Below are 27,083 nucleotides of genomic sequence, written 5' to 3'. Positions count from 1 at the left end.
TAAAAATCACCTGGCCTCTGCAGAGAACAGTTTGGAGTGAGGCAATGGGAAAAACAGGAAGCAGCTGTGGTAGCGTCAGCAAAAGATAAAGGTGGCCCAGACTGGGTGAGGGCAGCCTACCAAAGGATTTGAGTGAGTCTTGCTCGAGACTGTTCTGACCCGAAGTGCTGGTGTTGTCTCATGTCTGGGTTCTTCACCACTGCACGCAGATGCCCTGTACAGAACTCCTTGGACACTGCCATGCGAAAGGCTTGTATGCATGACTGCTGGCCTAACTAGTCCTTGAAGGCCCAGTCCAAGCCAAATGGCCTTTAAAATGTTCCTTTGGCTGGGTGCAGTAGCTCATGCCTGTAATCCTAGCACCCTGGGAGGCTGAGGCAGGAAGGTTGTTTGAGGTCAGGAGTTCAAGACCAGCCTGAGCAAGAGCAAGACCCTGTCTCTACTATAAATAGAAAAAATTAGCTGAGTAACTAGAAATAAAAAATTAGCCAAGCGTGGTGGTGCATACTTGCAGTCCGACCTACTCAGGAGGCTGAGGCAGAAGGATTGCTTGAGCCCAGGAGTTTGAGGTTGCTGTGAGCTAGGCTGACACCATGGCACTCTAGCCTGAGTGACAGTGCAAGACCTTGTCTAAAAAATAAGTTTCCTTTACTTCTACGCACAGGGCTAGTTCCCTTGGCACTCCTACAGTGCTCTTGGCCTGCTGAGCTGGTGTGGTGATTGATGCCTGTGGAAGCTGACTTCCTGGGTCTACTCTCGGCCCCACTGTGAGCCCTTTAAAGGCTTAGAGCCCGAAGATGCCTTTAACATAGTAACCCACATGATGGGCACTGAAAATATCTTTGTAAATGTCTAATTTGCAGGTAATTTACTTCCTCCAGTCAACATGCCTACCTTAGATGTTCCGGAAGAGAGGCTGAGAAAATTCAAATACCGAGGCAAAGATGCATCTGTGAGTATGAAGCTGCTGCCTCGCTCTGTCAGGGACCAGTGCTGTGTGCACTTGCTTGAAATGCATCAAAAATAGGGTGGAGGGGGGGTGGGGGAGTGGGGTGATAAAACAAATATAGCAGAACATTCCTTTAGGTAGGTGCATGGGTGTTCACTGAATCATTGTCTCAACTTTTCTGCATGTTTGATACTTTTGCCATAAAACATTAAGGGTGGGGAGAACAAAAACACGTGGACTTAAGAGCCACACAATTGTGGACTCAAAGTTTCAGTGGGATCTTGCAGCTACTTAATCTCAAAGCTCCAGTTTCTTCATCTATAAAACAAAGCTCTCATCCTCCAAGGGGCTGGCCTGCAGCCCCACGGCCCAGGTACATAGATGCTTAACTGCAGCTGCTCACATAAAGGAGCCTTGCCAAGGAGCTAAAATATCAGCACACAGATATGGCCAACAAGCGTGCCTTGCAGAAAGAGGACTTGGATCTGAGAAGCTGGGATGAGCACAGAGCTGGGAACAGGGAGTCTGTCCTGTATGTAGATTCTAAATATCATTCAGTTTCTCTGGTTGCATAATTTTCTGGCTCTAGCTCTGTGCCCTATATCTATGCACCTTGATGGACCTAGCATATAAGGTTGGCTATACCTTGGGAATCTACGGCAGTTTAGGATGAAAGAAGCACATAGTCACAGTAGCCTGGCTGGGACATCATCAAGAGCCAGATCACTCTTACCTATTCCAACAGGTGTGGCTGTCTGGCTTCCAAGACCACCACAGACTAAAGGAAACCAATTAGAACAAAGGAATTGAACCCTCTATGTGGACAGTAGCAAGCCAGGGACATCAGATAAGAAGGGAGAAACCAAAGGTATAAAACTCACCAAGGGGCCTGGCGCTGTGGCTCACGCCTGTAATCCTAGCTCTTGGGAGGCGGAAGCGGGCGGATTGCTCAAGGTCAGGAGTTCAAAACCAGCCTGAGCAAGAGCGAGACCCCGTCTCTACTATAAATAGAAATAAATTAATTGGCCAACTGATATATATATAAAAAATTAGCCGGGCATGGTGGCGCATGCCTGTAGTCCCAGCTACCCGGGAGGCTGAGGCAGAAGGATCACTCGAGCCCAGGAGTTTGAGGTTGCTGTGAGCTAGGCTGATGCCACGGCACTCACTCTAGCCTGGGCAACAAAGCGAGACTCTGTCTCAAAAAAAAAAAAAAAAAAAAAAAAAAACTCACCAAGGGAAGGGCTGGCTTAGAGTTGGGCAGCCATACAACTGGTCAGCAGGCCTTGAAGGTCCCTACACTGCCATATAACACCATCATGACCCTTTTTTCAAGCAAGAAATAGCTTGTATAAGGAACCAGAAGTATCTAATCATGATTTCCTTCTAATTACTACTAAAAAGTCTTCAACTTAAACTCATCTATCCAGAAAATTTAGGTTTTTTTCTCTAGGATTCTCAATACTATAAAGTCTACAGGGCTGGGCGTGGTGGCTCATGCCTATAATCCTAGCACTCTGGGAGACCAAGGCAGGAGGATCACTTGATGCTAGGAGTTCGAGACCAGTCTGGACAACATAGTAAGACACTGTCTCTAAAAAAAACAAAAAACAAAAAACAAAACAAAACAAACAAACAAAAAAACCAGGCTGGGTAGCACATGCCTGCTGTGGTCCAGCTACTCAGGAGGCTGAGGCAGGAGGATCACTTGAGCCTAGGAGTTGGAGGCTTCTGAAGCAAGATTTGTTAGGAAAAAAACAAAGAGTTGGAGGCTGCAGTGAGCTATGATGACACTAGTGTACTCTAGCCTGGGCAACATAGTAAGATCCCATCTCTAAAAGTCTGAGTTGTCAACTGAGAGATAAAGAGAGTTTTTTAAAAAAAATTTTTAAATCTCCCTCAGCCTGTTCTCCTAGTAAAATTTGGGGATCAATGCTTAAATGACCTACGGACTGATTCCACTAACAGTGGCAATGGTCAGGGCATTGGTGGTCCTTCAGTGGTCCCCAGCGCCACCTGTCTAGCCACCACTGTAAGGCCCAGGCCCATCTAGTAAACAGCGTACTCTCGGAGGGCTGATCAGCATCCATGGAGATGAGCTCAGACTCAGGGCGACAGGATGCTTTGCTAAGATGTCCTTACAGCCGAGAATCCTGGCCCATCAAGGTTGCGCCTGGCTTTCCTTTACTTTGGGAGGAAGATTGAATCAGTTTCTAGATGTGGTGCAGTCACAGCAGAGGAGGTAAGCAGAGCTGAGCTGACTGTGATCTGAACCTTTCCAGACTATCGCATCTGTAAAAATGAAACCAGATGCTTTGAAGCACATTCAAAAGACTAAACGTGGTGGCATCCCAGCTCCTGGCTCTAAATGCTCCAATTCTTTCTTTTCCTCTTTAGATGAGGCGGCAGCAGCGGATGGCGGTCAGCCTCGAGCTCCGGAAGGCCAGGAAAGATGAGCAGACTTTAAAGAGAAGAAATATCATCAATTCCTGCCCTTACCCACCTTCTGAAAAACCAGCCAAAGGGATGCCGGTCAGTATGTAATGTTTAGAGCAGTTGTGTGCAAAATACATCCCTAGCAGGTTTCTCTGCCTTGAAGATGTTTAATAGACTCAGAACTTGCAAACTCTGATTTTGGGTCTTTAAATAGAAAAGGGAAGAGACGATCGTTCTTGCTAAACTGCCTTCATCAAAAGGCCAAGGGTCCTTACACTTGTGGTCATGAGTCAGTGGGATCTGTGCTCTAAGCAGGGGATGGAGAAGGTGCTACTTCTAATTGACAAATCGCCTGCTACCTCTAGGCCTGGGAACTCAGGAAATGAAGGTTTATGGTGGTGGTTTCTCAGTAGAGGCATCTAGCCCCTGGCCATGTGAAGTCTTTCCTAAGACTTCAAAGTGTCCCCTGTCTTCCCCTCTCCATATATCCCAGCCCTACTAAGTGCAAATCCTAGGTTGACTTCAAGGCCAATCCTGTCTCTATGAATCCTGCATGCCCTGACCAGGAAGTTTTCCTTCTTAGAACTTCAGCGATGTTGTATCTACATGTCTTTTAGAATACAGTGCTGTGTATGTCTTACCTTAACTATCCACGTTCATCCTTTCCACACATTAAACAGTCTCTGGCAAACGCTAGTCTTCTTTCTGTCTCTCTGGATTAATCTATCCTAGATATTTTATACAAATGGAATCATACACTATGTGACCTTTTATGTCTAGCTTCATTCACTCAGCCTGATGTCTTCAAGTTTCAACCATGTGGTAGCATGTATCTGTACTTCAATTCTGTCCAGCTGAATAATATTCCATTGTTTGGACAGACCACATTTTGTTGTCTAGTCACTAGATGGTGGATGTTTAGGTTGTTTCCACTTTTTGGCTGCTATGATTAATGCTGTTAACATTTGTATACAAGTTTTTGTGAGGACATGTTTTCAGTTCCATTGGGTCTACAACTAGGAGTAGAATTGCTGGGTTATATGCTAATTTTCTGTAACTCTTTGTAGTGGGCTGAAAAATGGCCCCCTAAATGTCTCTTAACCCTTCACACTCACTTGCTTTTTTCTTGATTCCTTTATTCTACTTGGGATTTAATTTTTTAAATACCCCAGATTTTACAAAGCGTGGCAGTAGAATAAAAAATAAATAAGTAAATAAAAAACTGGAGTTTCTTTTCATACAAACTTATTTATTTGGATTTTTTTATATTTCAAATTGATACATTCAAAGAGTAATTTTAATCTCTATTATTTTTCATGGTGTGATATTTTTTGAAACATTCACCCACATGAAGACCTAGTTTACATTCACATGTTTCGTAAATATAAATTGTCTCTCTTCTTCCTCCTTTGATTTTTCTGCTAGAACAAACAACACAATCTGTGTTTTCTGTTAGGGTGAGGTGTCATTATATGGAGCTTTCCATCTAAATGTTGCTGTAAGTTAATGGATAATAATCTACCCCTGGAAGTTAGTATACCATCTCTGCATTTATATTTTACTTGTCCTTTCATGCTAATGAAAACAAGAAAAGATACTGGAAAAATGGACAAAAATCCCCCTTTCCCCCGAGGTGAAACTACGTGTCGAGTGTGGCTCAACATACGAGCTGCTACCGGTGCTAACCATGTCAAGTCACACTCGACATCCAAGTACAAAGGGTTAATCCCCAGAACCAGGCCAGGTGCAGTGGCTCACGCCTGTAATCCTAGCACTCTGGGAGGCCGAGGCAGATGGATCGCTCAAGGTCAGGAATTCGAAACCAGCCTGAGCAAGAACGAGACCCCATCTCTACTATAAAATTTATTTTATTTTTTATTTTTTTTTGAGACAGAGTCTTGCTTTGTTGCCCAGGCTAGAGTGAGTGCCGTGGCGTCAGCCTAGCTCACATCAACCTCAAACTCCTGGGCTCAAGCAATCCCTCTGCCTCAGCCTCCTGAGTAGCTGGGACTACAGGCATGCGCCACCATGCCTGGCTAATTTTTCCTACATATATTAGTTGGCCAATTAATTTCTTTCTATTTATAGTAGAGACAGGGTCTCGCTCTTGCTCAGGCTGGTTTCGAACTCCTGACCTCGAACAATTTGCCCGTCTCAGCCTCCCAGAGTGCTAGGATTACAGGCGTGAGCCACCTTGCCCAGCCACTACTATAAAATTAATTGGCCAACTAAAAATATATAGGAAAAATTAGCTGGGCATGGTGGCACATGCCTGTAGTCCCAGCTACTCGGGAGGCTGAGGCAGAAGGATCGCTTGAGCCCAGAAATATGAAGTTGCTGTGAGCTAAGCTGACGCCACGGCACTCTAATCTGGGCAATAGAGTGAGACTCTGTCTCAAAAAAAAGAAAAAGAAAGAAAGAAAGAAACACGGAACCTGTGAATGTTACCTTATGATCAAGGAGACTTTTGAAGATGTGATTAAGTTAAGGATTTTGAGATGGGGAGGTTATCTTGGGTTAGCTGGATGGGCCTGACATGATCACAATGGTTCTTATAGGAAGGATGATGGAGGGATCAGAGAAGAAAGTGACGTGAAAGCAGAAGTTAGCATGATTAGCGTGATGTGCTTTGAAGATGGAGAAAGGGCCAGAAGCCAAGAAATATAGGTGACCCACTAGAAGCTGAAAAGGGCAAGAAAGTGATTCTCCTCTCAGATCCTATATAGCAACCAACTCTGTTAACACCTTGACTTTAGCCCAGTGAAACTGATTATGAACTCCTGACCCTCTGAAGGGTAAGAGAATAAGGTTTTTTGTTTGTTTTTGAGACAGGGTCTTGTTCTGTTGCCCGGGCTGGAGTGCAGTGGTGTCGTACCTCACTGCAGCCTTAAACTCCTGGGCTCAGGCGATCCTCCTGCCTCAGCCTCCTGAATAACTGGGACCACAGGTCTGCACCACCATGCCTGGCTAATTTTTTCTATTTTCAGTTGAGAATTTTTGTACCTGTAGTTAATAAGGAATATTGGTGCATACTTTTCTTATAATGTCTTTGGTTTGGTATCAAGGTAATACTGGCTTCAAAGAATGAATTGGAAAATTTCTTCCTCCTCTGTTTTGGAAGAGTTTGTGGAAGATTAGTGTTAATTTTTTTTTTTAATGTTTGAAAAACTCACCATTGAAGCCATCAGGGCCTAGATATCTCTTTGTAGGATGTTTTTGATTAATAATTAAATCTCTTGTTATAGGTCTACTCATATTTGTTTCTTCCTGAGTCACTTTTGGTGGTTGTGCATTTCTAGGAATTTTTCTATTTCATCTAGACCAGGGGTCCTCAAACTTTTTAAACAGGAGGCCAGTTTACTGTCCTTCAGACTGTTGGAGGGCCACACTATAGTTTAAAAAAAACTATGAACAATTTTCTATGCACACTGCACATATCTTATTTTGAAGTAAAAAAAACGAACGGGCAAAAGCACCCACATGTGGCCCGTGGGCCGTAGTTTGAGGACGCCTGATCTAGACCATGTAATTTGTATTTGTTGCATGCATTTGTTCACATTTCCTCTATCTTTTTTGTCTCACTCCATTGCCCTGAGTAGAGTGCCATGGCATCAGCCTAACTCACAGCAACCTCAAACTACTGGGCTCAAGGGATCCTCTTGGCTCAGCCTCCAGAGTAGCTGGGATTATAGGTGTGCGCCACAACACCCAGCTAATTCTTCTATTTTTTAGTAGAGGTGGGGTCTCACTCTTGCTCAGGCTGGTATCAAACTTCTGAGCTCAAGCAATCCTCTTGCCTTGGCCTCCCAGAGTGCTAGGGTTACAGGAGTGAGCCCCTGGGCCTAGCCCTGTCTGGTGATCTTTTTATGCAGATTTTTGTTTCACTTTTTTTCCCTTTATTTTTCCATTCTGTTTCTAGCCTTTATTATTTTTTTTTCTTATGCTTGCTTTGGGCTTAATTTGCCCTTTTTCTAGTTTTGAAAGGTGTAAATTTAGGTTATGCTTTGAAATCTATTTTTTATAACGTACATGTTTACAGCTATACATTTTCTGCTAAGCCCTGCATTAGCTGCATCCCATTAATTTTGGTATGTTGTGTTTTGGAAGAGTTTCATTCATTATAAAGTATTTTCTAATTTCCCTTGTGATTTATTCTTTGACCCATTGACCATCTAGGAGTGTGGTGTTTAATTTCTTCATGTTTGTGAATTTCCCAAATTGTCTTCTGCTGTTGGTTTCTAATTTCATTCCATTGCAGTTGGAGAACATATTTTTCATAATTTTAGTCCTCTTACATTTATATATGTTTTATGGGCCACAGACACTAGGAGAATATTCCATGTGTTCTTGAAAAGAATGTGTATTCTTCTGTTGTTTGATGTAGATGTCTATTTAGTCTGGTTGATGTGTAGTGTTGTTCAAGTCTTATTTCCTTTTTGATATTCTGTCTAGTTCTGTTCATTATTGAGTGTGGGGTTTGAGGTCTCCACCCATTACTGTTGAATTCTCTATTTAATTCTATCAGTTTTTGCTACATGTGTTTTGAGGTTCTGTTAGGTGCATACATATTTATAACTGCTGTATATTTTTGATGGATGGATTAACTTGTTTGTTGTTATAAATGTCCTTTATCTCTAGTAACAGCTTTTGTCTTAATGCTTATTTTTCTAATATTAGTATACCTACTCCAGCTCTATTTTGGTTACTATTTGCATGGCATTTTGTTTTCAATCATTTTACTTGCAAACTATTTGTGTTTTTGAATCTGAAGTATATCTCTTGTGGATAGCTCATAGTTGTATCATTTTTTAAGCCTATTCTATCAATCTCTCCCTTTTATTGGTACTATTTAAGCCATTTACATTTAATGTAATTACTGATAGTTTATGTCTGCCATTTTGCTATTTGTTTTAGATATGTTTTCTAGTATTTCTTTCCCTCTATTTCTTTATTTATGCTAAATGGATATTTTCTAGTTTAATATTTTAATCTCCTTGTTATGTTTTTTACCACTTAAAGTTTTTTCTTAGTATTTGCTCTGGGGACAATTAACATATCTTATAGCAATCTAGTTTGAAGTACTACCAACTAAATTTTAATAGTGTACAAAACTTTGCTCCTATAAAGCTTTATTCTTCCCCCTTTTATTCTTGTTGCTCTAAAAGTTACAGCTTTGTGTGATCCTCTTCATAGATTTATAATTATTGCTTTATGCAGTTGTCTTTTAAATCAGGATAAAGAATTACAATTTAAAAAACATTTATACTGTCTTTTATATTTACCTATATAGTTACCATCACTGGTGGTCTTTATTTCTTTATGGATTTGAGTAATTGTCTACTTTCTAGTACTTGAAGGACTCCCTTTACTATATCTTGTAGAGTAGGTTTGCTAATGATGGATTCTCTTAGTTTATCTGGGAATGTCTTAATATCTCCTTCATTTTATCATGATAAGTTACTAGATGTAAAATTCTTGGTTGACAGTCTTTTCTTCCCCCAAGGATTTTTAATAGTTCCCCCCCCCTTTTTCATGATTTTAAGTATAGCATCCCACTGCTTTTTGACCTTGATGCTTTCTGATGAAAATAAGCTATTAATTTTATTGAAGCTTTGTCTGCTTCCTTTTTGCTGGTTTCAATGTTTTTGATTCTATGTTTTTGGCTTTCAACAGTTTATGATGCGTCTATGTATGGATTTCTTGGGATTTATCCTATTTGAAATTCATAGAGCTTCTCAGATGTATAGATTAATTCTTCCATTAAATTTGGGGATTTTGGGGGGCCATTATTCAAATATACTTTCTGCCCCTTTTTCCTTCTCCTTTCTTTCCTATGCATATGTTGATATGCTTAATGGTGTCCTACAAATCTCTAAAGATCTGTTAATTTTCATCTGTACTATTTTTTTTCTCATCATCTTCCTCAGACTGGATAAGGTCAATTGGACCAATCTTCAACTTCACTGATTCTTCATTCTGTCTGCTCAAATCTGCTGTCCAGCCCCTTTAGTGAATCGTTCATTTCAGTTATTATAATCTCCAATTCCAGAATTTCTATCTGGCTCCTTTTAATTTCTATCTTTTCATCAATAGTCTTCATTTGGTGAGACATTGTTCTGATACTTTCCTTTAGTTCTTTAGTCATGATTTCCTATAGTTCTTTGAACATATTTAAAGTCTTTGTCTAGTAAGTCCAACATGTGGGCCTCAGAGGCCATTTCTAATGATTCCTTTTTTCTTATGTATATATGTGTATGTCATACTTATTTCTTTACATATCTCATAATTTCTTCATTGAAAACTAGTCATTTAAAATAATATAATGTGACAACTCTGGATATCATATTCCCCCTGGCCCCTGAGTTTGTTGTTGCTGGGTGGTGGCATTTGTTTAGTGATTTCTGAACTAATTCTGTAAAATCTTTATTTTTTTTTGTCATGTGGCCACTAAGTCTCTGCACAGTTTGCATTGGTGGTAAGCTAATGATTGGACAGAGATTTATTTTAACACCTGAAACAAAAAGGAATAAAACAGCCAATTTTTGCCAAGAAGCTTTATGTGTACGTCGGGGCATGCCTTCAACACTTAGCCAGGCAGTTGGCTTTAGTTTCTGTTTGCACAGAGCCTCAAGGTCAGGCAGAGGTAAGAGCTCAGGGTTTTCTCAGTTTTTTCGAGCATGTGCATGGCCCTATACATGCACATGGCCTATGTCAGAGCTTTCAAAGACCTAATTAACATCTCATTCCCTAGCTTTTCCCGTTAAATTTTTTGGTTTGCCTATTATTTGTCTTAACTGTTATCCAACCTCTCAGGTAGCTGTGATGTTAAATAACTTCCTCTAATTGTTTTCAACAAACATTCTTAGAGAAAAGACTTTTCACATTAAATGAGCTCTGAGTCAAATAACATAGAGAGTCTTACAAGTGGGGTCTTCGTCAACTAGCCAGGTCAACTAATAATTCTCTGGGAATGAAGCTTTAAAGGAGCACCTACTGATTCTTCCTCTTCTAGGCTGCTGGTTCTTCACAATGATTGTGGACTGTTGGTTTTCAAGACCACCATGGAGCTTAAGGGTGGATGGGAATAGGACAAGTCAAAATGCCACAAAACTCTTGCTATTCTTACTGAGATTCAACTGTTTTTCCTGAAACACTTCCTGGATTGACTAAAACAAATTGCTACAAAGCTTTAGTCAATTTCTATAGTTCTGAAAAAGTTAATTCTGACAATTTTTGGCAGTTTTCTCATTGATTTTATACAGGAGAGAATTTTTGGAGGTCCACATTCTGCCATTTTTTCTGATACCCTCAAGCATGTTCTCACGCATGCGATAAAAAAGAGGGGCTGGGGACCCTAGTGATATTAGGAATTATTTCTCCTCTAAGCATAAAGACTGTTCCACAGATCTGTGAGACTTATGGATCCCCAAATGTTCTTCCCTCCCCTAATCTGGAACAGCATGCAGGATGGGGCACTGTGTTCAAGCCAGCCTGTTTTAATCAGATGAAGGACTAGACTAGGTGATGTTTACAGTTCCTTTTGGCAGAGAATCTGACCTGAATGTGTCTCTCCTTGCAGGGAAGCCTCACTCTGGGTGAAATAATCAAAGGTGTGAATAGCTCAGATCCAGCCCTGTGTTTCCAGGCCACCCAGGCAGCCAGGTATCTCCAAACAGACTTCTGCTGTTTACAGTTTCCCTAGCTAGAAATGAGCTCCAATGGCCTATTTGGTTTCTTGGCATTGGCAGAATGCCCATAAAATACAGGAAAAGGCTATTCCATCCAAAAGTGAAACTAAATTGCTATTCTACACTGTCCTTGAAGGCAATTTAAAAGATGCAATGTGTTGTCAGAGATGAATTGCTTAATTTGCATTGGCCTCCACAAGAATTTCAGCTTGTAGCTAATATCTAAGGGGGGAAATATTGCTTTATCAGTGCAAAATGCTATAGGCTGAACTCTGGGATATTAAGTAGCTCTGGTTTGTCTCATCTGGTAGTTAGGAATGCAAAGACCATCTATAAAGAAGGTTCTTAATATATCCCTCACATGATCTTTCCCCTCTTCTCTTTCATTGCATAGGAAAATGCTATCCCGGGAAAGGAACCCCCCTCTAAAATTGGTTGTTGAAGCCGGGCTCATTCCCAGGCTGGTGGAGTTTCTGAAGTCATCACTTTATCCCTGCTTGCAGTTCGAAGCAGCCTGGGCTCTGACCAACATTGCTTCGGGGACTTCAGAGCAGACCCGAGCCGTGGTGGAAGGGGGTGCTATCCGGCCCTTGGTTGAGCTCCTGTCTTCCTCCAGTGTGACTGTGTGTGAACAGGCAGTGTGGGCTCTTGGTAATATAGCTGGTGAGACTCTCCCCAAGGTGGGCTAAGAAACAATGGGCCAGGAGCACAGCGCACTGTGAGAGTTCTTTGGGTAGAATGGTGCACTCGATATTCTGGAAACTCTCCCAGTATAAATATCTAGAAGTGCTGGGAAAGGTACAACACTTATTTCAAAATCCAGAGCCAAGTTCAGAGGCCAAACATTGAAGCTGAAACCAGATGATCCAGGGCATCCTAAAGCTAAGGGCTACCTGGAGACATCTGCCAATACTGGGGTCCTACAGCCTCAGGGCTTTGTGGCTTCAGAAACAAAAGACAATTCTTTGGCTCATGAAGTGTGGGGGTTTATGACAGATATTTATATAACCCAGGGCCCTAAAAGGACTCAAAAGGGAACAAAAGTCTCCTTAGCTTGGGCTAAAAAGTGTTCCCTGAAGACACAAGACCCCCTTCATGGATTTGGGGCTTGATGCTGTATTTCTTGCATGGTCTGAGAAAGCACCAGCTAAAAAGTTAGTGCTATAGGGTTGGAAGCCCCCGGATTCTTGGCTGACATAAATCCTATGGCTCTCTTGGGGAAACTCAGTTGAGACTCTCAGGATTTTGATAAATTAAGATCAGCCAGATAAATATTAGCAATTTCAAGTTCAGAGAAGCAACAACCCGCCATGACTGAGTCAGCAGAAACAAAGCCCTCCAATGACTTCAGATATTGGAATTAGCAGACAGAATATAAAGTAAATGCTTTTAAAAATGCATGCAGAAGGAAAGCACCTATTACAGAGACGTTGTTTCTCATTTTGCTTGGTGCATTAAGGAACAGGCAAGACTGGGTGATACAATGTGACTTATGCCTTGCCTTGATGGTTGAACATGAACTGAGACATCCAGGGTCTAAAGTTGGTCTCTTAGCCAAAGTAGAACATGGCTGACTGCCAGCACCTATTGATCCCCAGGCTTTGTCTTGGGCCACATTGGAAAGTTACTGCTCTGTGCCAAAGTCTTATGGGAAGACAACTTGGTATGCACTAGCCTTTGTCTTCCTGAGAACCATGCTGTGTGAAATGCCACCAGTGTATGGAGTGGGCCACTAGGCTGAGTTGGCTGGCTCCTTCGTGTCCATAGCCTCTTATAGCAATTGCTGCTGTGGTACCTGTGTGTCATGTCAGGACTGCCCACCCAGCAGACACCTTGGAGACCCAGAATCTAGTACGTGGCTATACTATCTACTTGCCAAACCCACGAATGAGTTTCAGTCTCTTGCCCTTTGCACAGACTTTTTTTTTTTTTTTTTTGAGACAGAGTCTCGCTTTGTTGCCTAGGCTAGAGTGAGTGCCCTGGCGTTAGCCTAGCTCACAGCAACCTCAAACTCCTGGGCTCAAGCAATCCTTCTGCCTCAGCCTCCCAAGTAGCTGGGACTACAGGCATGCGCCACCATGCCCGGCTAATTTTTTCTATATATATTAGTTGGCCAATTAATTTCTTTCTATTTATAGTAGAGACGGGTCTCGCTCTTGCTCAGGCTGGTTTCGAACTCCTGACCTTGAGCAATCCGCCTGCCTCAGCCTCCCAGAGAGCTAGGATTACAGGCGTGAGCCACCATGCCCAGCCTGCACAGACTTTTTAAAAAATTAGACACTTCAGATTCTCTTTGTTCTCTTTGAATGTCATGTTCTGATCTATTTGTAGGTGACGGCCCAGAGTTCAGAGACATCGTTATCTCAAGCAATGCCATCCCACATCTGCTGGCCCTGATTTCGTCAACCACACCAGTGAGTATCTTCCAATGAGAAAACCCAGCTAGGTAAACAAATTCTCAAGGTCAAGAAATTGGGAGAAATACTTCCAAATCAATGCTAAGGTCATGTGGCTACTGCCTGGTCCCTGTGACAGCACTTGAAAACAAGGCTGAGGACAGAGTATCATTTTGGGTAAAGATTGACCCACATTTGTCCTTAAGGGCCAGTAGGCACTGATTTTTCTTTGTGGAAGCATTGTAAGAAGTCCATTAAAGTTTTTTACAGCTTACTGTCCTGCACGAGTACATGACAAAGACCTCCACTCAAGGAGTAAAGACAGATTTAAGGGCTTACCAGCTCTGTTCATGGTTGGTAGGGTCTAAGTTTGAGGCTTAGAGTCAAGGTCGATTGATGTGGCAACAATAGAGGACTCTCTAGTTTAGGAATCGGGTTCTAAATTGGCCTCAAAACTGAAGAGAAGCGAAGGGAATATGTGCAAAGCCCTCGAGGTGGGAAAAACCTGACAGGGTACAGCCAGAAGAAGGCAGCCATGACCAAGGGCATTTGCAAGGACAGAGCAGAGTAAGATGGCAAGAAGGGCAAAGGGCTTAGACTCATTCTGGTGACAATGGGAAGCCTTTGGAGGATCTCAAGGCAGGAAGTGGCCTGATCTTTTATAAGGCATCTTCTGGCTGCCTGTTGTAAGAAGGTAGCAGAGGGAGATGGTAAAGCAGGTGGGGCTGGGATGTCACTGAGCTAGACATGTAAGAGAGACAGCAAGAAGGAAAGATGCTCCCAGGTTTTAGGTTAGGTTGTTCAGGTGGCTGTCATCCTAGAGAAAGGGGGAGGATGGAGAGAACAAGGAATCAGAGCTTTAGTTGCAGATGTGGAGGCGAGTTAGAGGCATGATTATAGCAGATGTGCTGTTCTAGACAATGCATGGGCATACACCATCCAGCTGGGTCAGGTCAACTAGAGCAGGGGTCAGCAAACCCAGCCTGGCCACTGCTACAAGGGCAGAGTTGAGTAGTTGCAAGGCTGAAACTGTTTACTTATCTGGCCTGTTATAGGAAAAATTTGCCAACTCCTGATCTAGAGTGGGAGGAGGGCCAGGGACCAAGTCCTGGGGGCTCTAACATTCAGAAGTTAGGCAGAGCCTGCCAAGAAGACTGAGAAGAAACGGCCCATTTGGCAATAGAAAACCAGATTTGGTGTCACAGATATCAGGGAGGGCTTTTTCAAAAGGAAATGGCTGACTACTAAATAAGACTAGGAGGGACAGTAACTTTAGGGCTGAGAAGCAGTGGCTGAGTTTGATGACCTGGAAGGAGCTGATTGCCACCACTAACTACAAAGAAGTAGGGGCAGAAAACAGTGGCTTCAACACTTGGGAAGCTTTATCGTGTCACCAAACTTTTGAATCTAGAGGCAGGTTAGGAAGACACTGGTCCTCGAATAGAAGATCAGAAATATGGTGCTAACATGCCAGTAGAATTATAGATTCGTGGGAAGACCAAGTAACTCCTGCTTGATCTTTTTGTCAATGAAAGATAAATTAGGTCACCCATTGAGTACAGTGGGGGAGGACATTATCAAGCATACAAGGAAACTTCCATCTAACACTTGAATGTGGAATAGAAAGCTCATTCTGTGTCCCTAATACACTTCACTGCCTAGAACAAGTTTCTATTTGAAGCTCAAAAGCTTTGGTTCATGCTGATCAATAATATTGATCAGAGACGGTAAGAGCACGCTGCAGTTTGCGTTTTTTCTCCTTTACACCTCATGCTGGAAGCAATCTCCTTGTTATAGATCACGTTTCTGCGGAACATCACATGGACCTTGTCCAACCTGTGCCGAAACAAGAACCCGTACCCTTGCGAGAAGGCGGTGAAGCAAATGCTGCCCGTCCTCTTCTACCTCCTGCAGCACCAAGACAGCGAAATTCTGTCGGACACCTGCTGGGCCCTGTCCTACCTCACCGATGGCAGCAATGAGCGCATCAGCCAAGTAGTCAACACCGGGGTCCTGCCCAGGCTGGTAGAGCTCATGACCAGCTCAGAACTCAGTGTCTTGGTAAATGTCGTCCTGGGTCCTTCAGGTTAGAGTCTGAGTCACGTGCACTTTAGCAAGTTCTGTTCCCCTGACCCCAGATCTTCTGGAACAAAGCTTGTTATCTGCATTTCCCTTGTCTTTGCACTCTCTATCCAAACATTTGAATCTATTTTGATCTGAAATCCTAGTGGGTCTTGTTTTTCTTAATCTGATAACTAAAAAAATACAGAAAAGCAGCAAGTGCAATTGCCTATCATCCCACCATCCAGGGAACTAGTCTTACATCCTTTCCTTCTAGTGGTCTGTGAATGTAGCCTTTGACAAGTTGGCTTACGGGGGGTGTGTGTGTGTGTGTGTGTGTGTGTGTGTGTGTGTGTGTGTGTTGGGTATGTGCATAGAGCTCATCACATTCAACTTTCTTACCCAAGTATAAAAGAAAATTTTCTCTTGTCCTCTCCGCAGTTTACTCTCTTAGACTACCTCAGATAGAGGCGAAAAGCGAGGAAAACCATTATCAAACACTTTGCTAGATTATTCTACATGTTTCACCTAATAACACACTGCTTTGAAATGTGGGTATATTATATTGAAGATGCCTCCACTCTGCCTCCCTTGGTTTCTATGCCTAATATTGTATGTTGTGCACCCTTAGTGATCATCATCCTGAGATTAGCAGGGTATTTCACAGACATCAGGGTTGGTTTGAGGCTAGAGCTGGGGGGTTGGAAAGAGTGAAGAGAGTAAGAAAAACAGCGATCCAGGGTTCTGGGCCCAGTGAGGCCTCCTAGAGAGGCTGTGATTGGCCTATAGTTCCACTTCCATTCTCATGTGAGTAGCAGGTAGGTAGCCTAATAGACTAGGAACACTCTAGAACTGTTGATGGGCTTCCCTGGGGCTGCCACTACAGTGCGAAGAAACCCAAATAGACCCAGTCAGCCCTCCTAGGACAGGTGTCATTTTGAGCCCAAAGATAGACCCGTCCTGGGGACCTTGAGTTATTATGAAGGGGTTTGCGACTATACCAAGAAATACGATTGGGATCTCATTAGCTCCAATTAAATATGCACCAGAAACTCGGCACTGGTGCAAAATACAAAGTCAGTAGAAATCATCACATGATAAACGCTAATCAATTTAAACACTAATCAATTTAGCATTTCTTCCCAGTTGAAAGCATACAAAAAGGACAACAGTATATCTTGATAATGGTATCCCTTTGACCTCTAGCTTTCTTGAGCCAGAACTATTGGAAGCTGGCACATTAGCTTTAAACTACATAAAAACAGGGAAGGATGCATTGAATTAACAAGGATCATGGACATAATCGTTCCCAGGCTTGCAGAGAACCATTGGCATGGCGCGTCTAAGGTTGGGGAGGGCACAGAATTTGGTGTGATCGTCACCTTCTCCTGGGATAGATTTGCAACACTTAGACTTCTCACCTTGTTCTTCCAGACCCCCTCTCTCCGCACCGTGGGGAACATCGTCACGGGAACAGATCAGCAGACCCAGATGGCCATCGACGCGGGCATGCTGAAGGTGCTACCCCAGCTCCTGAGGCACGCTAGGCCCGCCATCCAGAAGGAGGCGGCCTGGGCCCTGAGCAACGTGGCCGCGGGGCCGCGCCAGCACATCCAGCAGCTGATTGCTCACGACATCCTACCTCCCTTGGTGGCTCTACTGAAAAATGTAAGTGGCACACTTGGCGTCCGTGACAAAAGGCTATTTTCCAATGGCCCTAGATTGAACTCCTGTAGGAATTCAGACATAGGCTAAGAAGCAAATTAATTGAGATCACAACAGAGCTATGAAACATTAGATTCCTAGCTCTGCCTGAGAAAAGGAAGGGGCATTTCATTCCAAAGAACCCACTATAGATTTGGAAGACTCAACAAGCTGTTCAATGAAAAGGTGACTCCCATGGTTCAAACATCCAGACAACTCTTGAGCTAGTAATATTGGCTCATTTCTAAGCAGTGTTCAAAGAATGTGCCATCTATTTTCTACCTGCCAAAAGAGGGTGGAGGTTTTGTTTTAGGAGGAGAAACACATCAGGCTATGGTGATGTCATAAACTAAAGAAAAGTGGCCTTTTCTGTGTATAAATTGATTAAGCTGGCAACATAAACAGAAAATCCACATATAAAATTAGAAATACAGTAAAGCTTCTGTCGCCTCCTGACTCCCACTCTGCCTCCCCAGAAGTAGTTACTATCATCAGCATTTCCTTTTGCCACCTTTTAATGAATGAGCCTTTTAAACCATCCACAATCAGGAGTGGTTACCTGGGGCTGTGGCCGGGGAGAGGGGTGGAGTAACGTGGGGAGGAGAAGCTGCTGGCGGCGCCTCTGTCCTCAGGTTGGATGGTGGTTCCCACGTGTGCATCAGGTATGAAAAGCCAGGCAAGGGGGAAAGACCAGGTGTGCAGCCCCAAACCACAGCATCTTCTGACCTACTTGGCACTTCCTATTCTGCATTCTACTGTGAGTCTGTGCATATTCTAATAAGACACATCCAGTTATAAATCAAAGAATATTCGTATTTCAAACTGTGCCTTTTGAACTATGACTTGCTGGGAGCCTTAAGTTTTGTTTTTTGGTTTTTACACTGAAGTCATAGTTTTCCCGAGCCATAAAATGGGAATAAGCCCTGCTCAGAGATGAAGGATGCGTGATAAATCAGTGCCATATCTCTGGGCCAAGAGCACTTTATAAACACAACAAATTCATTGTGTGATATTTCAATGTCCTCCTCTTTCCCCTATGGACTGGCTCAGACCCCTAGATCACATCTGTGTGCCAGCCTTATAGCTTCTCGTCCAGAGTTTTAGTGGGTCAGAAAGATTAGAAATGTAGGCATGGGCCATTCATTGTCATCTAAAACTCCAAGCCTAATTCCTAGTCTATGCAGATTACCTGGACTGGTTTATGTTCTATTTTTCCCCCATAGCCCGACATAGGGAAATGAGTCTATTTGATCTTATAACCTCCAAGACCCCATTTGAGTCTGCCTGCCAGCTTTTTAGCTTCTCAAAGATGCTGTCTTCTTATCAAGCACTAGAGGCAGGTCGTTAAGGCATTCTATGTAAATTGCACGCATGGTCCTGGCTGTCACCAGCCTCCCTACAGAGTGAACCAAGTTGGCATCTCTATAGTTAGGTTTTTCAGGATCTGTAGAGAATGTAAATGTTCTTGTCATGCAGGGAGAATTTAAAGTCCAGAAAGAGGCTGTCTGGACGGTTGCTAACTTCACAACTGGGGCCAACTTGGATCAGCTGATCCAGCTTGTCCACTCTGGAGTCTTGGAGCCACTGGTGAATCTGCTCACTGTCCCAGATGTTAAAATCGTTCTCATCATCCTCGACGTCTTCGCTTACATTCTCCAGGTGAGCTCTTCTGAACAGGTCAGTTTGTAAACAGCAGTGTCCAATGTGATGAGGACATTTAATTTGGTTCTTAAAACCCAAGTTGGATTCTCTTTCCTTCCCATTCTCCCCACCCTCCCCTGCCCATGCTTCCTGAGGATAAACACACAAAGCAGCATCTCAAAGAAGGACCATCGCTTTCATTTTCTCAAATGAATGTCTTTGTGCCAGGCACTTTTGGGGATGTTCACAAGATGACAGTGCAAAGTCCTTGCCCTAATGGAGCTTTATACAGGGAGGGAAGAGAGGGCACACACACCAGGTAGAGAGTTATGGATAAAGTCAATCAGATAAAGGCAGAGTCACTAATAGATCCAGGGGTGGGGTGTAGCTGTCTTATATATGCATTAGCCAGGAGAAGCTTCTCCAAAGAGGAACATTTAAGCAAAGATCTGAAAGGAGTCTTGTGGATCTCTGGGGAGGATCATTCTAGGCAAAAAGAACAGGGTGGGTGTGGTGGCTCCTGCCTGTAATCCCAGCACTCTGGGAGGCCAAGGTAGGAAGATTGCTTGAGGCCAGGAGTTCAAGACCAGCCTGAGCAAAATCAAGATTCTGTCTCTACAAAAAAATAGAACAAATTAGCTGGATGTGGTGGTACCTGCCTACAGTCCCAGCTACTCGGGAGGCTGAAGCAGGAGGATCACTTGAGCCCAGGAGTTTTAGGTTGCATTGAGCTATGATAATGGCACTGCAGGGTGACAGAGTGAGACCTTGTCTCAAAACAAAACAAACAAAAAATAGCAAGGAAGTGTAAGTATGGCCAGAACAGAGAAGAGGGATAGAAAATGCTGAGAGATGGAGCTTAAGGCAGGCAGGGACTGGATCACAGAATCTGTGAGAACTTTGACTTATTCTAGTGAGGCAGAGAAACCAATAGGTTTGAAGCAGGAAGAAAAAGCCAGGAGTCACGTGGTTTAGGCCAAAACACAGGATATTCTTCGAACAACGAGAGGTTAACAGGGATAGGTCTTGAGGGGCTGCTCTGAAGCTGTTTTGTTCAGCTGTATGGCTGGGGAAATGGACTACAAAGCGTTTTACTAGAATTCTAGAAAAGTCTTAGTTTTGAAATCAAAGTGAAACCAATATTTACGTACTGCTTATATGCCATATTGCTGTGTGACAGATGATCCCTTAGAGGCTTAAAACAAATATTTAGTATCACACGTCATTTCTGGGGTTAGGAATCTGGGTCTGGCTTAGCTGGATGCTTCTGACTTTAGGGTTAGATAAGGTGTGGTCAAGGTGTCACCGAGGACCGCCATCATCTGCCAGCTCAATGGGAGCTGAAGGATCAGCTTCCAAGGTGGCTTCCTCGATGGCTGGTAAGTCCCTCTTGCCACGAGGACCTCTCTGTGGGGCTGCTTGCGTGTCTTCACGTCACGACAGCTGGCTTCCTATGCGCCAAGTCACCTAAAAGCAAGGTGAAGGCCACAATGTCATTTATGACCTGATCTTGGAGGTCACACTCTGTCATTTCAGCAACATCCTGTTGGTTACACAGACTGGCCCTACGAGATATGAGGGGGAGCCACACAAGGGCAGTCAGTGACCACCAGGGCCAGCGTGGAGGCTGGCTATGTTCATTTGGTTAAAGTGTTTTCATAGGCAACTGTTTATAAAACTTCAAAGGAACACCAGGGAGCTCCTTTTCAAAGCCTACCTTAAATAATCCTTTTCACAGAACTGTCTTGGAAAGGACTGGCCTGAGTTGAGACCAGATTTGAAACCCAGCCCAATTACACCCTGAGACTTTGAGCAAATTGCCCAGAGAAAGAGCAGAGATTCTGCAGCTAATAGACAAAGTTGGACGTGACGAGTTTGTGAAGGCACACTTATGGGCTACAGAAATATGGCTTCATCTGCCTCTTTTGAATTCAACACTTGGGGTGTTGTCTTCAGAAAGACTGGCCAGATCCCATGAATGCCTGAAGCCCCTATATCCATAAAGGGCCAGGGGACAGCCAGTTATCAATCGGGGTCAAGGTGGGGTAGCTGGAAGCCTCAGGTGGGCAGCAGAGTGCCACTGAGGTCCTGTGAACTAACTTTTGGGCTGTTTGCTGTCCCGTCAAGGTCCAAAATCCTTCTCCAGGGTGCTGGCTGCCCTGGGTTGCCCCCTACTGCCCAGTTTTCTTTCTGAGGCTGACTTAGGACTTTGGTTCCTGCCTCGGTTGCTGTGCTCCAAGCCAGTAACTCATTTTGGACTCACAAATAGGACTAGAGGGTTTCAAGGCTTAGATACACAGTTCCAACTCTCACCAGCTAAACCATGTGGCTCAAGTCATATTTAATTTGATCTATAGGATGTTTTTTAAAATCACTGTTCACAAAATAACAGAGCTCTTCAGGATACGACGTCAAGTATAATACTGTCTCTCTCTCTCCACTTCCCCCAAATATGCTGTTTAGCTGAACTACTTCCTCTTTGAGTGATAGGCAACATTTGTATTCCTTCAAACCTTTGTCCTTGTTCCTTCTTTTGGGAATGCTATTATCCTATCCTGGCAAAGTACTATTCATTAAGAATCTGTGATACCTTCCAAGCCTTCCGTATCTATCTTCTATAATTTAAAACTGAGCATTCACAATATTGCATTTTTAATACTATAACAGTTACTTACTTGTCAGAGTTATGAAGAGACCTTCTCCAAATCTCATCTGTATCTCTGGTTCTGTGTGCCTTGCCCATAGCATTTGCACAAACATTTGAGTAAATGAATAGTCCTGGATGCCTAAACCAATGACTGGTGTTGAATTAAATCCACTGGTGGTATTTGTTCCCAGGGACTTCATTGTTTGCCACAGTGTGGCTTCTGAGACTGAAAGTCTCTTGTCTTATCACTTAAGGCTTTCCAGGTAGTGCAGGACCAGAACATTTGCATTTGCATGGCATTACTTGAACATTCTTTCAAATTATATTTAAAACAATTTCTGTTAATTAGAGAGGGCTATCTCCTAAATAATGATAGTGATATATTTGCAGGTGGTACTATGTTTAGCAAAATAATCCATCCCTTATAAGCTGATAGTCTAGAAGTATTATATTTTATACAATATATATAAAAATGAAATTTTATAATATAATATAAAAATTTATAAATATAAAATACAGTTATATTTTATATGAACATATTTATATATGATTTATATATGTATATATATATATGCATCTATGTCATAAATCTCAGAAATGGGAGGACGACCACATAGTTTTCAATCAATTTGGGAAAAGTGAAACTGCAGCTGCCCCTGCTGGAATGGTATGAGAGAAGCTCCCTGGAGGGCTGGCGGAGGTTCTACCTCCTAAGGGCTCCCGTCAGGGGTCTCATGTTCTCTTGAACTTGCTCACAGGCAGCAGAGAAACTATCTGAGAAGGAAAACCTGTGTCTTCTGATAGAAGAACTCGGTGGGATTGATAGAATTGAGGCTTTACAACTTCACGAGAACCATCAGATTGGCCAGACTGCCCTAAATATCATCGAGAAACACTTTGGCGAGGTAAGTGACTTCAGAGCGTGAAGGAGTGCCTGTGTGTCCTAGTGGGCCGCCTCAGTGGATGGTCACCTTTCGGGGCCTATCTAAGAGTTGGATGTGCCTCTGTCCTGTGGTGACCTCTGAACTTAGCTCCGAGGGGCTCCCATGTCTGTGCTGTATGGGCCGCCTGTGAACATCAGTTTCTGGGCACCTGAGAGCTGTTCTAGCCCCATGGGAGCTTGTCCTGCTGCCTCTGGCTTAAAACTCCACTTTACTGGCCTCCTTTTTTGGAAGGGTTTTGGGGAGGAAGAGGGTATGACACTAAAGTGACTTCCTGCCCAAGAACGCAAATGGTAAAGACAGCAGGCCTTTCTTTTATAAAAACCATTTTGCTACTTACTGAATTTTGTCTCTTTCCAGAATATAGTGTTTAGGGATGAACTGTACAAAAAACTTCTCTAAGATTTCTGCAGGAGCAGGAAATAATGATCAAATAGCATTAGACTTTTTTTTTTTTTTTTGAGACGGGTCTCACTCTGTTGCTCAGGCTAGAGTACAGTAATGTGATCGTTGCTCACTGCAGCCTTGAACTCCTGGACTCAAGTGATCCTTCTGCCTCAGCCTCCCAAGTAGCTGGGACTACAGGCCCACATCACCACACTTGGATAATTTTTCTTTCTTTTTTTAGAGATGGGATCTTACTATGTTGCCCAGGCTGGTCTGGAACTCCTGGCCTTAAAGTGATCCTCCAGCCTTGGCCTCCCAGAGTGCTAGGATTGCAGGCATGAGCCACCACTCCTGGCCCATATTAGGCATTTTTAAAAATTTTTTTTTGTGGTAAAATATATATAATATACAATTTACCACTTTAGCTATTTCAGTATAAATAGTCCAGTGGTGTTAAGTATGTTGACATTGCTGTGTAATCGTCATTGTCATCCATCTCCAGAACATTTTCACCCTCCCAAATGAAACACCACACTAACTCCATACTAACTCCCCATCACCCCTTCCCTCCAGCCCTTGTAACCACCATTCTACCTTCTGTCTCTGTGACTTTAACTACTCTAGGAACCTCATAAGTGAAATCATACAGTATTTGTCCTTTTGTGATCAACATATATCCACTTGGCTTGTCTTCAAGGTTCATCATGTTAATAGCATGTGTCAGAACTTCATTCCTTTTTAAGACTGAATAATATTCCATTGAATACATAGACCACATTTTGTTTATCCATTCATCCAGCCATAGACACCTGGGTTGCTTCTACCATTTGGCTATTGTGAATAATGTTGTAATGAACATGTGTGTGCAGATGTTTGTTACAGTCCCTGCTTCCAATCCTTTTGAGTTTATACCCAGAAGTAGAATTGATGAATCATATGGTAATTCTCTTTTTAATTTTTGAAGAACCCCGCTATACTGTTTTGCATAGCGGATGCACCATTTTGCATTCCCACCAACAATGTATGAGGGTTCCAGTTTCTTCAGTCTTGCCAACACTGTTTTTCAGTTTTTTCGATAATAGCCATCTTCATGGGTATGAAGTGGTATCTCATTGAGGCTTTAATTTGCATTTGCATTACACTTTTCATATGAGGAAGGAGAAGATCAGTTATTAAATGGCCAGCTAAATATGGGATTAGGAGTCTGTAGAGTGAGTGACACTTCTGTTAGATGTCAAACTTGAATTATCAGCAAAATCCACGACTATGTGGTCAATATGACCAGCTTGGTGGTTGTGGCTAACTGGAGGCAGCTAATCTTGATTTTGGAACAAGAAAATGTTCTCCAAAGCAGAAAAGATACAGAACAGTGAGTATTTTCTGGGTTTAACGGTTCTTTGAAAACCTCATAAATAGGAGACTCATCCCTTAAAGGGAGTTAGATCCCTGGGTCTTATCCAAGAGCTCCAGGTTAAAGACTTTTGATCTAGAAGTAACAGCTATACCCATTATATCCATACTCATTGTAAGGATTATGCTGCTCTATGTATATCAAAGCTGCATTTAAAAATAAGGCAGTCACAAAAGGACAAATACTGTATGATTCCACTAACATGTGGTACCCAGAATAGCTGAACTCAGACAGAAAAAGTAGAATGGTGGTTTCCAGGCTCTGGGTAGAGGGGAATGGGGAGCTATTGTTTAATAGGTATAGTTTCAGTTTTGCAAGATGAAAAAGTTCTAGAGTCGGGCAGTGATGATTATTGCACAACACTGTACTTAATGTACTTAAATGCCACTGAAATGTCTGCTGAAATGTGGTTAAGATGGTAGATTTTGTTACGTATATTTTACATAACATTCAAGGTCCATTCTGAGAAGTACTTCAACGCTCCTTTCAATCTCCTCTGAGGGAGCCTCAAGGCTGACTTAAAGCAAATTCTAATCCATAGAAGATGTTAGAGTCGGATGTGCAGTAATAACACACACTGAGAGCCTGGAAGTATAACAGTCTATTCTCCCCCAAAGGAAGAAGATGAGGGCATAATTTTACTGGACCAACTGCTGGACCAAGATAATGAATTTATAAACGCATCACAAAAAACTAGCAAAGCTCCACGACTTCTACACCAACCACCAAACACTCAAGGATAACTTATTGAGCACTCCTATATCTTAGTGTGTCACAAATGTAAAGCTTTTAAAACTTAATAAAATGTTCAACACTTCCACCTTTCTCTATCTAAAATTCAGTTAAACCACTTGCATCTCAAAACCATGTGGAAATTCATCTCTTAGGAACATTTGACTTAGTGATTACCTTGGAATATCATAAAGTAATAACTTCAAAACAGAGTAGAGGGGTCTGTAGCCATCTGGACAAATTTTGACTTGTAGATACAGTATCACTGGTTCTCAGTACTACAGGGACAGTGTGATGGCTTGGCTTTCTTTCCTCTGGCAATTAGTATTGTGACACAATGACAATGATCTAAGATAATTTTCCTAGAAACTCAAAATCTCTCTTCCTTCCTGGATAGTTCAAGTGTGAGATTATATATATATATATATATATATATATATATATATTAAATTTAAGCAACCATCTATAGTTTATGGCAGTGGTTCTCAAGCTTGGGTGTGCACCTGAATTCCTGGAGGGCTTGTTGGACCCCACTGCCAGAAGTGCTGATTCAGCAGGTTTAGAGTAAAGCCTGATAACTTACATTTCTAAGGAGTTCTCAGGTGACACTGTTGCTGCTGATCCAGGGACCACACTTTGAAAGCTACTAGTCTAGGGAGTGGTCAGAAAACTATGCCCTGTGGGCCAAATTTGCCTATTTTATAAATAAAGTTTTATTGGAACACAGCCATGACAATTTGTTCGCATAGTTCTAGATCATAGCATTTCATGCTACAGTAACAGAACTGAGTCGACGGAGACCATGTGGCCTTTGAGGCTGCTGAAAATATTTACTCTCTGGTTATTTACAATAAATGTTTGCTGGCCCCTGGTATCTGGAAGTAATGCATCAATGTACCTTCCTTCCCTGCTGGTTACTTAGGTATTTCACTTTTTAGAAAGAGTTTTATCATTTGCACACAAAATGTAGGTAGTTAAAGAGCTAAACTACGTGTTCAGATGTGATCATGAAGGATCCTATGGCTTGTGGCTTAATCTGTGCCCTGAGTTCTCTCCAGTTGTCTGTGATAGAGGCAGGAGTGCAGATGAGATCACAAAAGACAATCAAAAGCTCACCTCTGCTACTTTAAGCAGGCCAGAGAATGGGGAAGGACTTTTGAAATACTCAAAGTAAGATTTGCCACCTAACTAATAAAGCAGTGGCAAGATAGTTGGAAATCTGGCCTTGCCTCTGAAGGGGAAGGACTGTTAAATGAACAGTACATAAGCACTTAACCTCTCATTCCTAGTTTTGCATCAGAGCAATGCTCGTTCCCACTTAGTATCTCCGGAAGTTATTTCCCCTAGCAAAGTTAGTTCATCTACTGCTATCCCCATCCCATCCCTATACCTGGTTTAACAGGTATACCATGTTTGGATTTCTTATTGGTTATCTTTGTATATTTAAACAATATACTTGTCTCCCTACATTTCTTGCTCTATCAACTTTAGTTAGTATTTTACTTCATCTTGGTGGCAGATCAATTGTAAAAATGGCCCTAGTTCTCTATCCCTCCTCATATCCACAGTCTGCACACTGTGACTTTATAGCTCCCTCACGCCCCCAGCCCATCAAGAGGTGAAATCTGTTTCCCTACCCCTTCAAGCTGATCTTGGCTATGAACTTGCTTTGGCCAGTAGAATGTGGCTAAAGGATTAGTTCTAAGCCTAAGCCTCAAAGGTCTCACGGGCTGCTGCTCTCTGAGCTCTGCCACCGCCATTGCAGAGGCTGAAGCTCATGCTGGAGCATGAGGCACCATCCTAGACCAGCCAACAGCCAGCCAGCCCCCAAACAAGTATGAGTCCCACCAGCATCAGCAGAGCTGCCTCTGATACACAGAGGCGTGAAGGAGCCCAAATGAGGTGACAGTGATCTAGTTGACTCATGTACTTGTGAGCAATAATAAAGACTGACTTTAAGCCACTGGGTTTTATTATTATTCAATAGTGATTAATAATTAACTATTCAGCATCCTACCTCTCTACTTTTCTTCATCCCTGCTTCTCTCAGATGCTATTTTACTTGACTTTCATATTGTCACAGATAACTT

The 27,083-nt window shown here is 42.7% G+C and overlaps 1 protein-coding gene across 1 annotated transcript; it reads left to right on the top strand.

Moving 5' to 3' along the window:
* Positions 1-886: 886 nt before the first annotated feature.
* Positions 887-25,004, top strand: KPNA7 (karyopherin subunit alpha 7). Its single transcript, XM_012759035.2, has 10 exons — positions 887-952; positions 3,347-3,481; positions 10,965-11,047; positions 11,468-11,736; positions 13,405-13,487; positions 15,267-15,530; positions 16,965-17,198; positions 18,711-18,893; positions 22,281-22,427; positions 24,879-25,004. The coding sequence occupies exons 1-10, from the start codon at positions 887-889 to the stop codon at positions 25,002-25,004; spliced, it is 1,590 nt and encodes a 529-aa protein (XP_012614489.1).
* Positions 25,005-27,083: the final 2,079 nt, after the last annotated feature.

Source organism: Microcebus murinus, chromosome 19 (genome assembly GCF_040939455.1).
Source record: "Microcebus murinus isolate Inina chromosome 19, M.murinus_Inina_mat1.0, whole genome shotgun sequence".
NCBI classification, from domain to species: domain Eukaryota; kingdom Metazoa; phylum Chordata; class Mammalia; order Primates; family Cheirogaleidae; genus Microcebus; species Microcebus murinus.
This window is presented reverse-complemented; position numbering and strand designations above follow the sequence as displayed.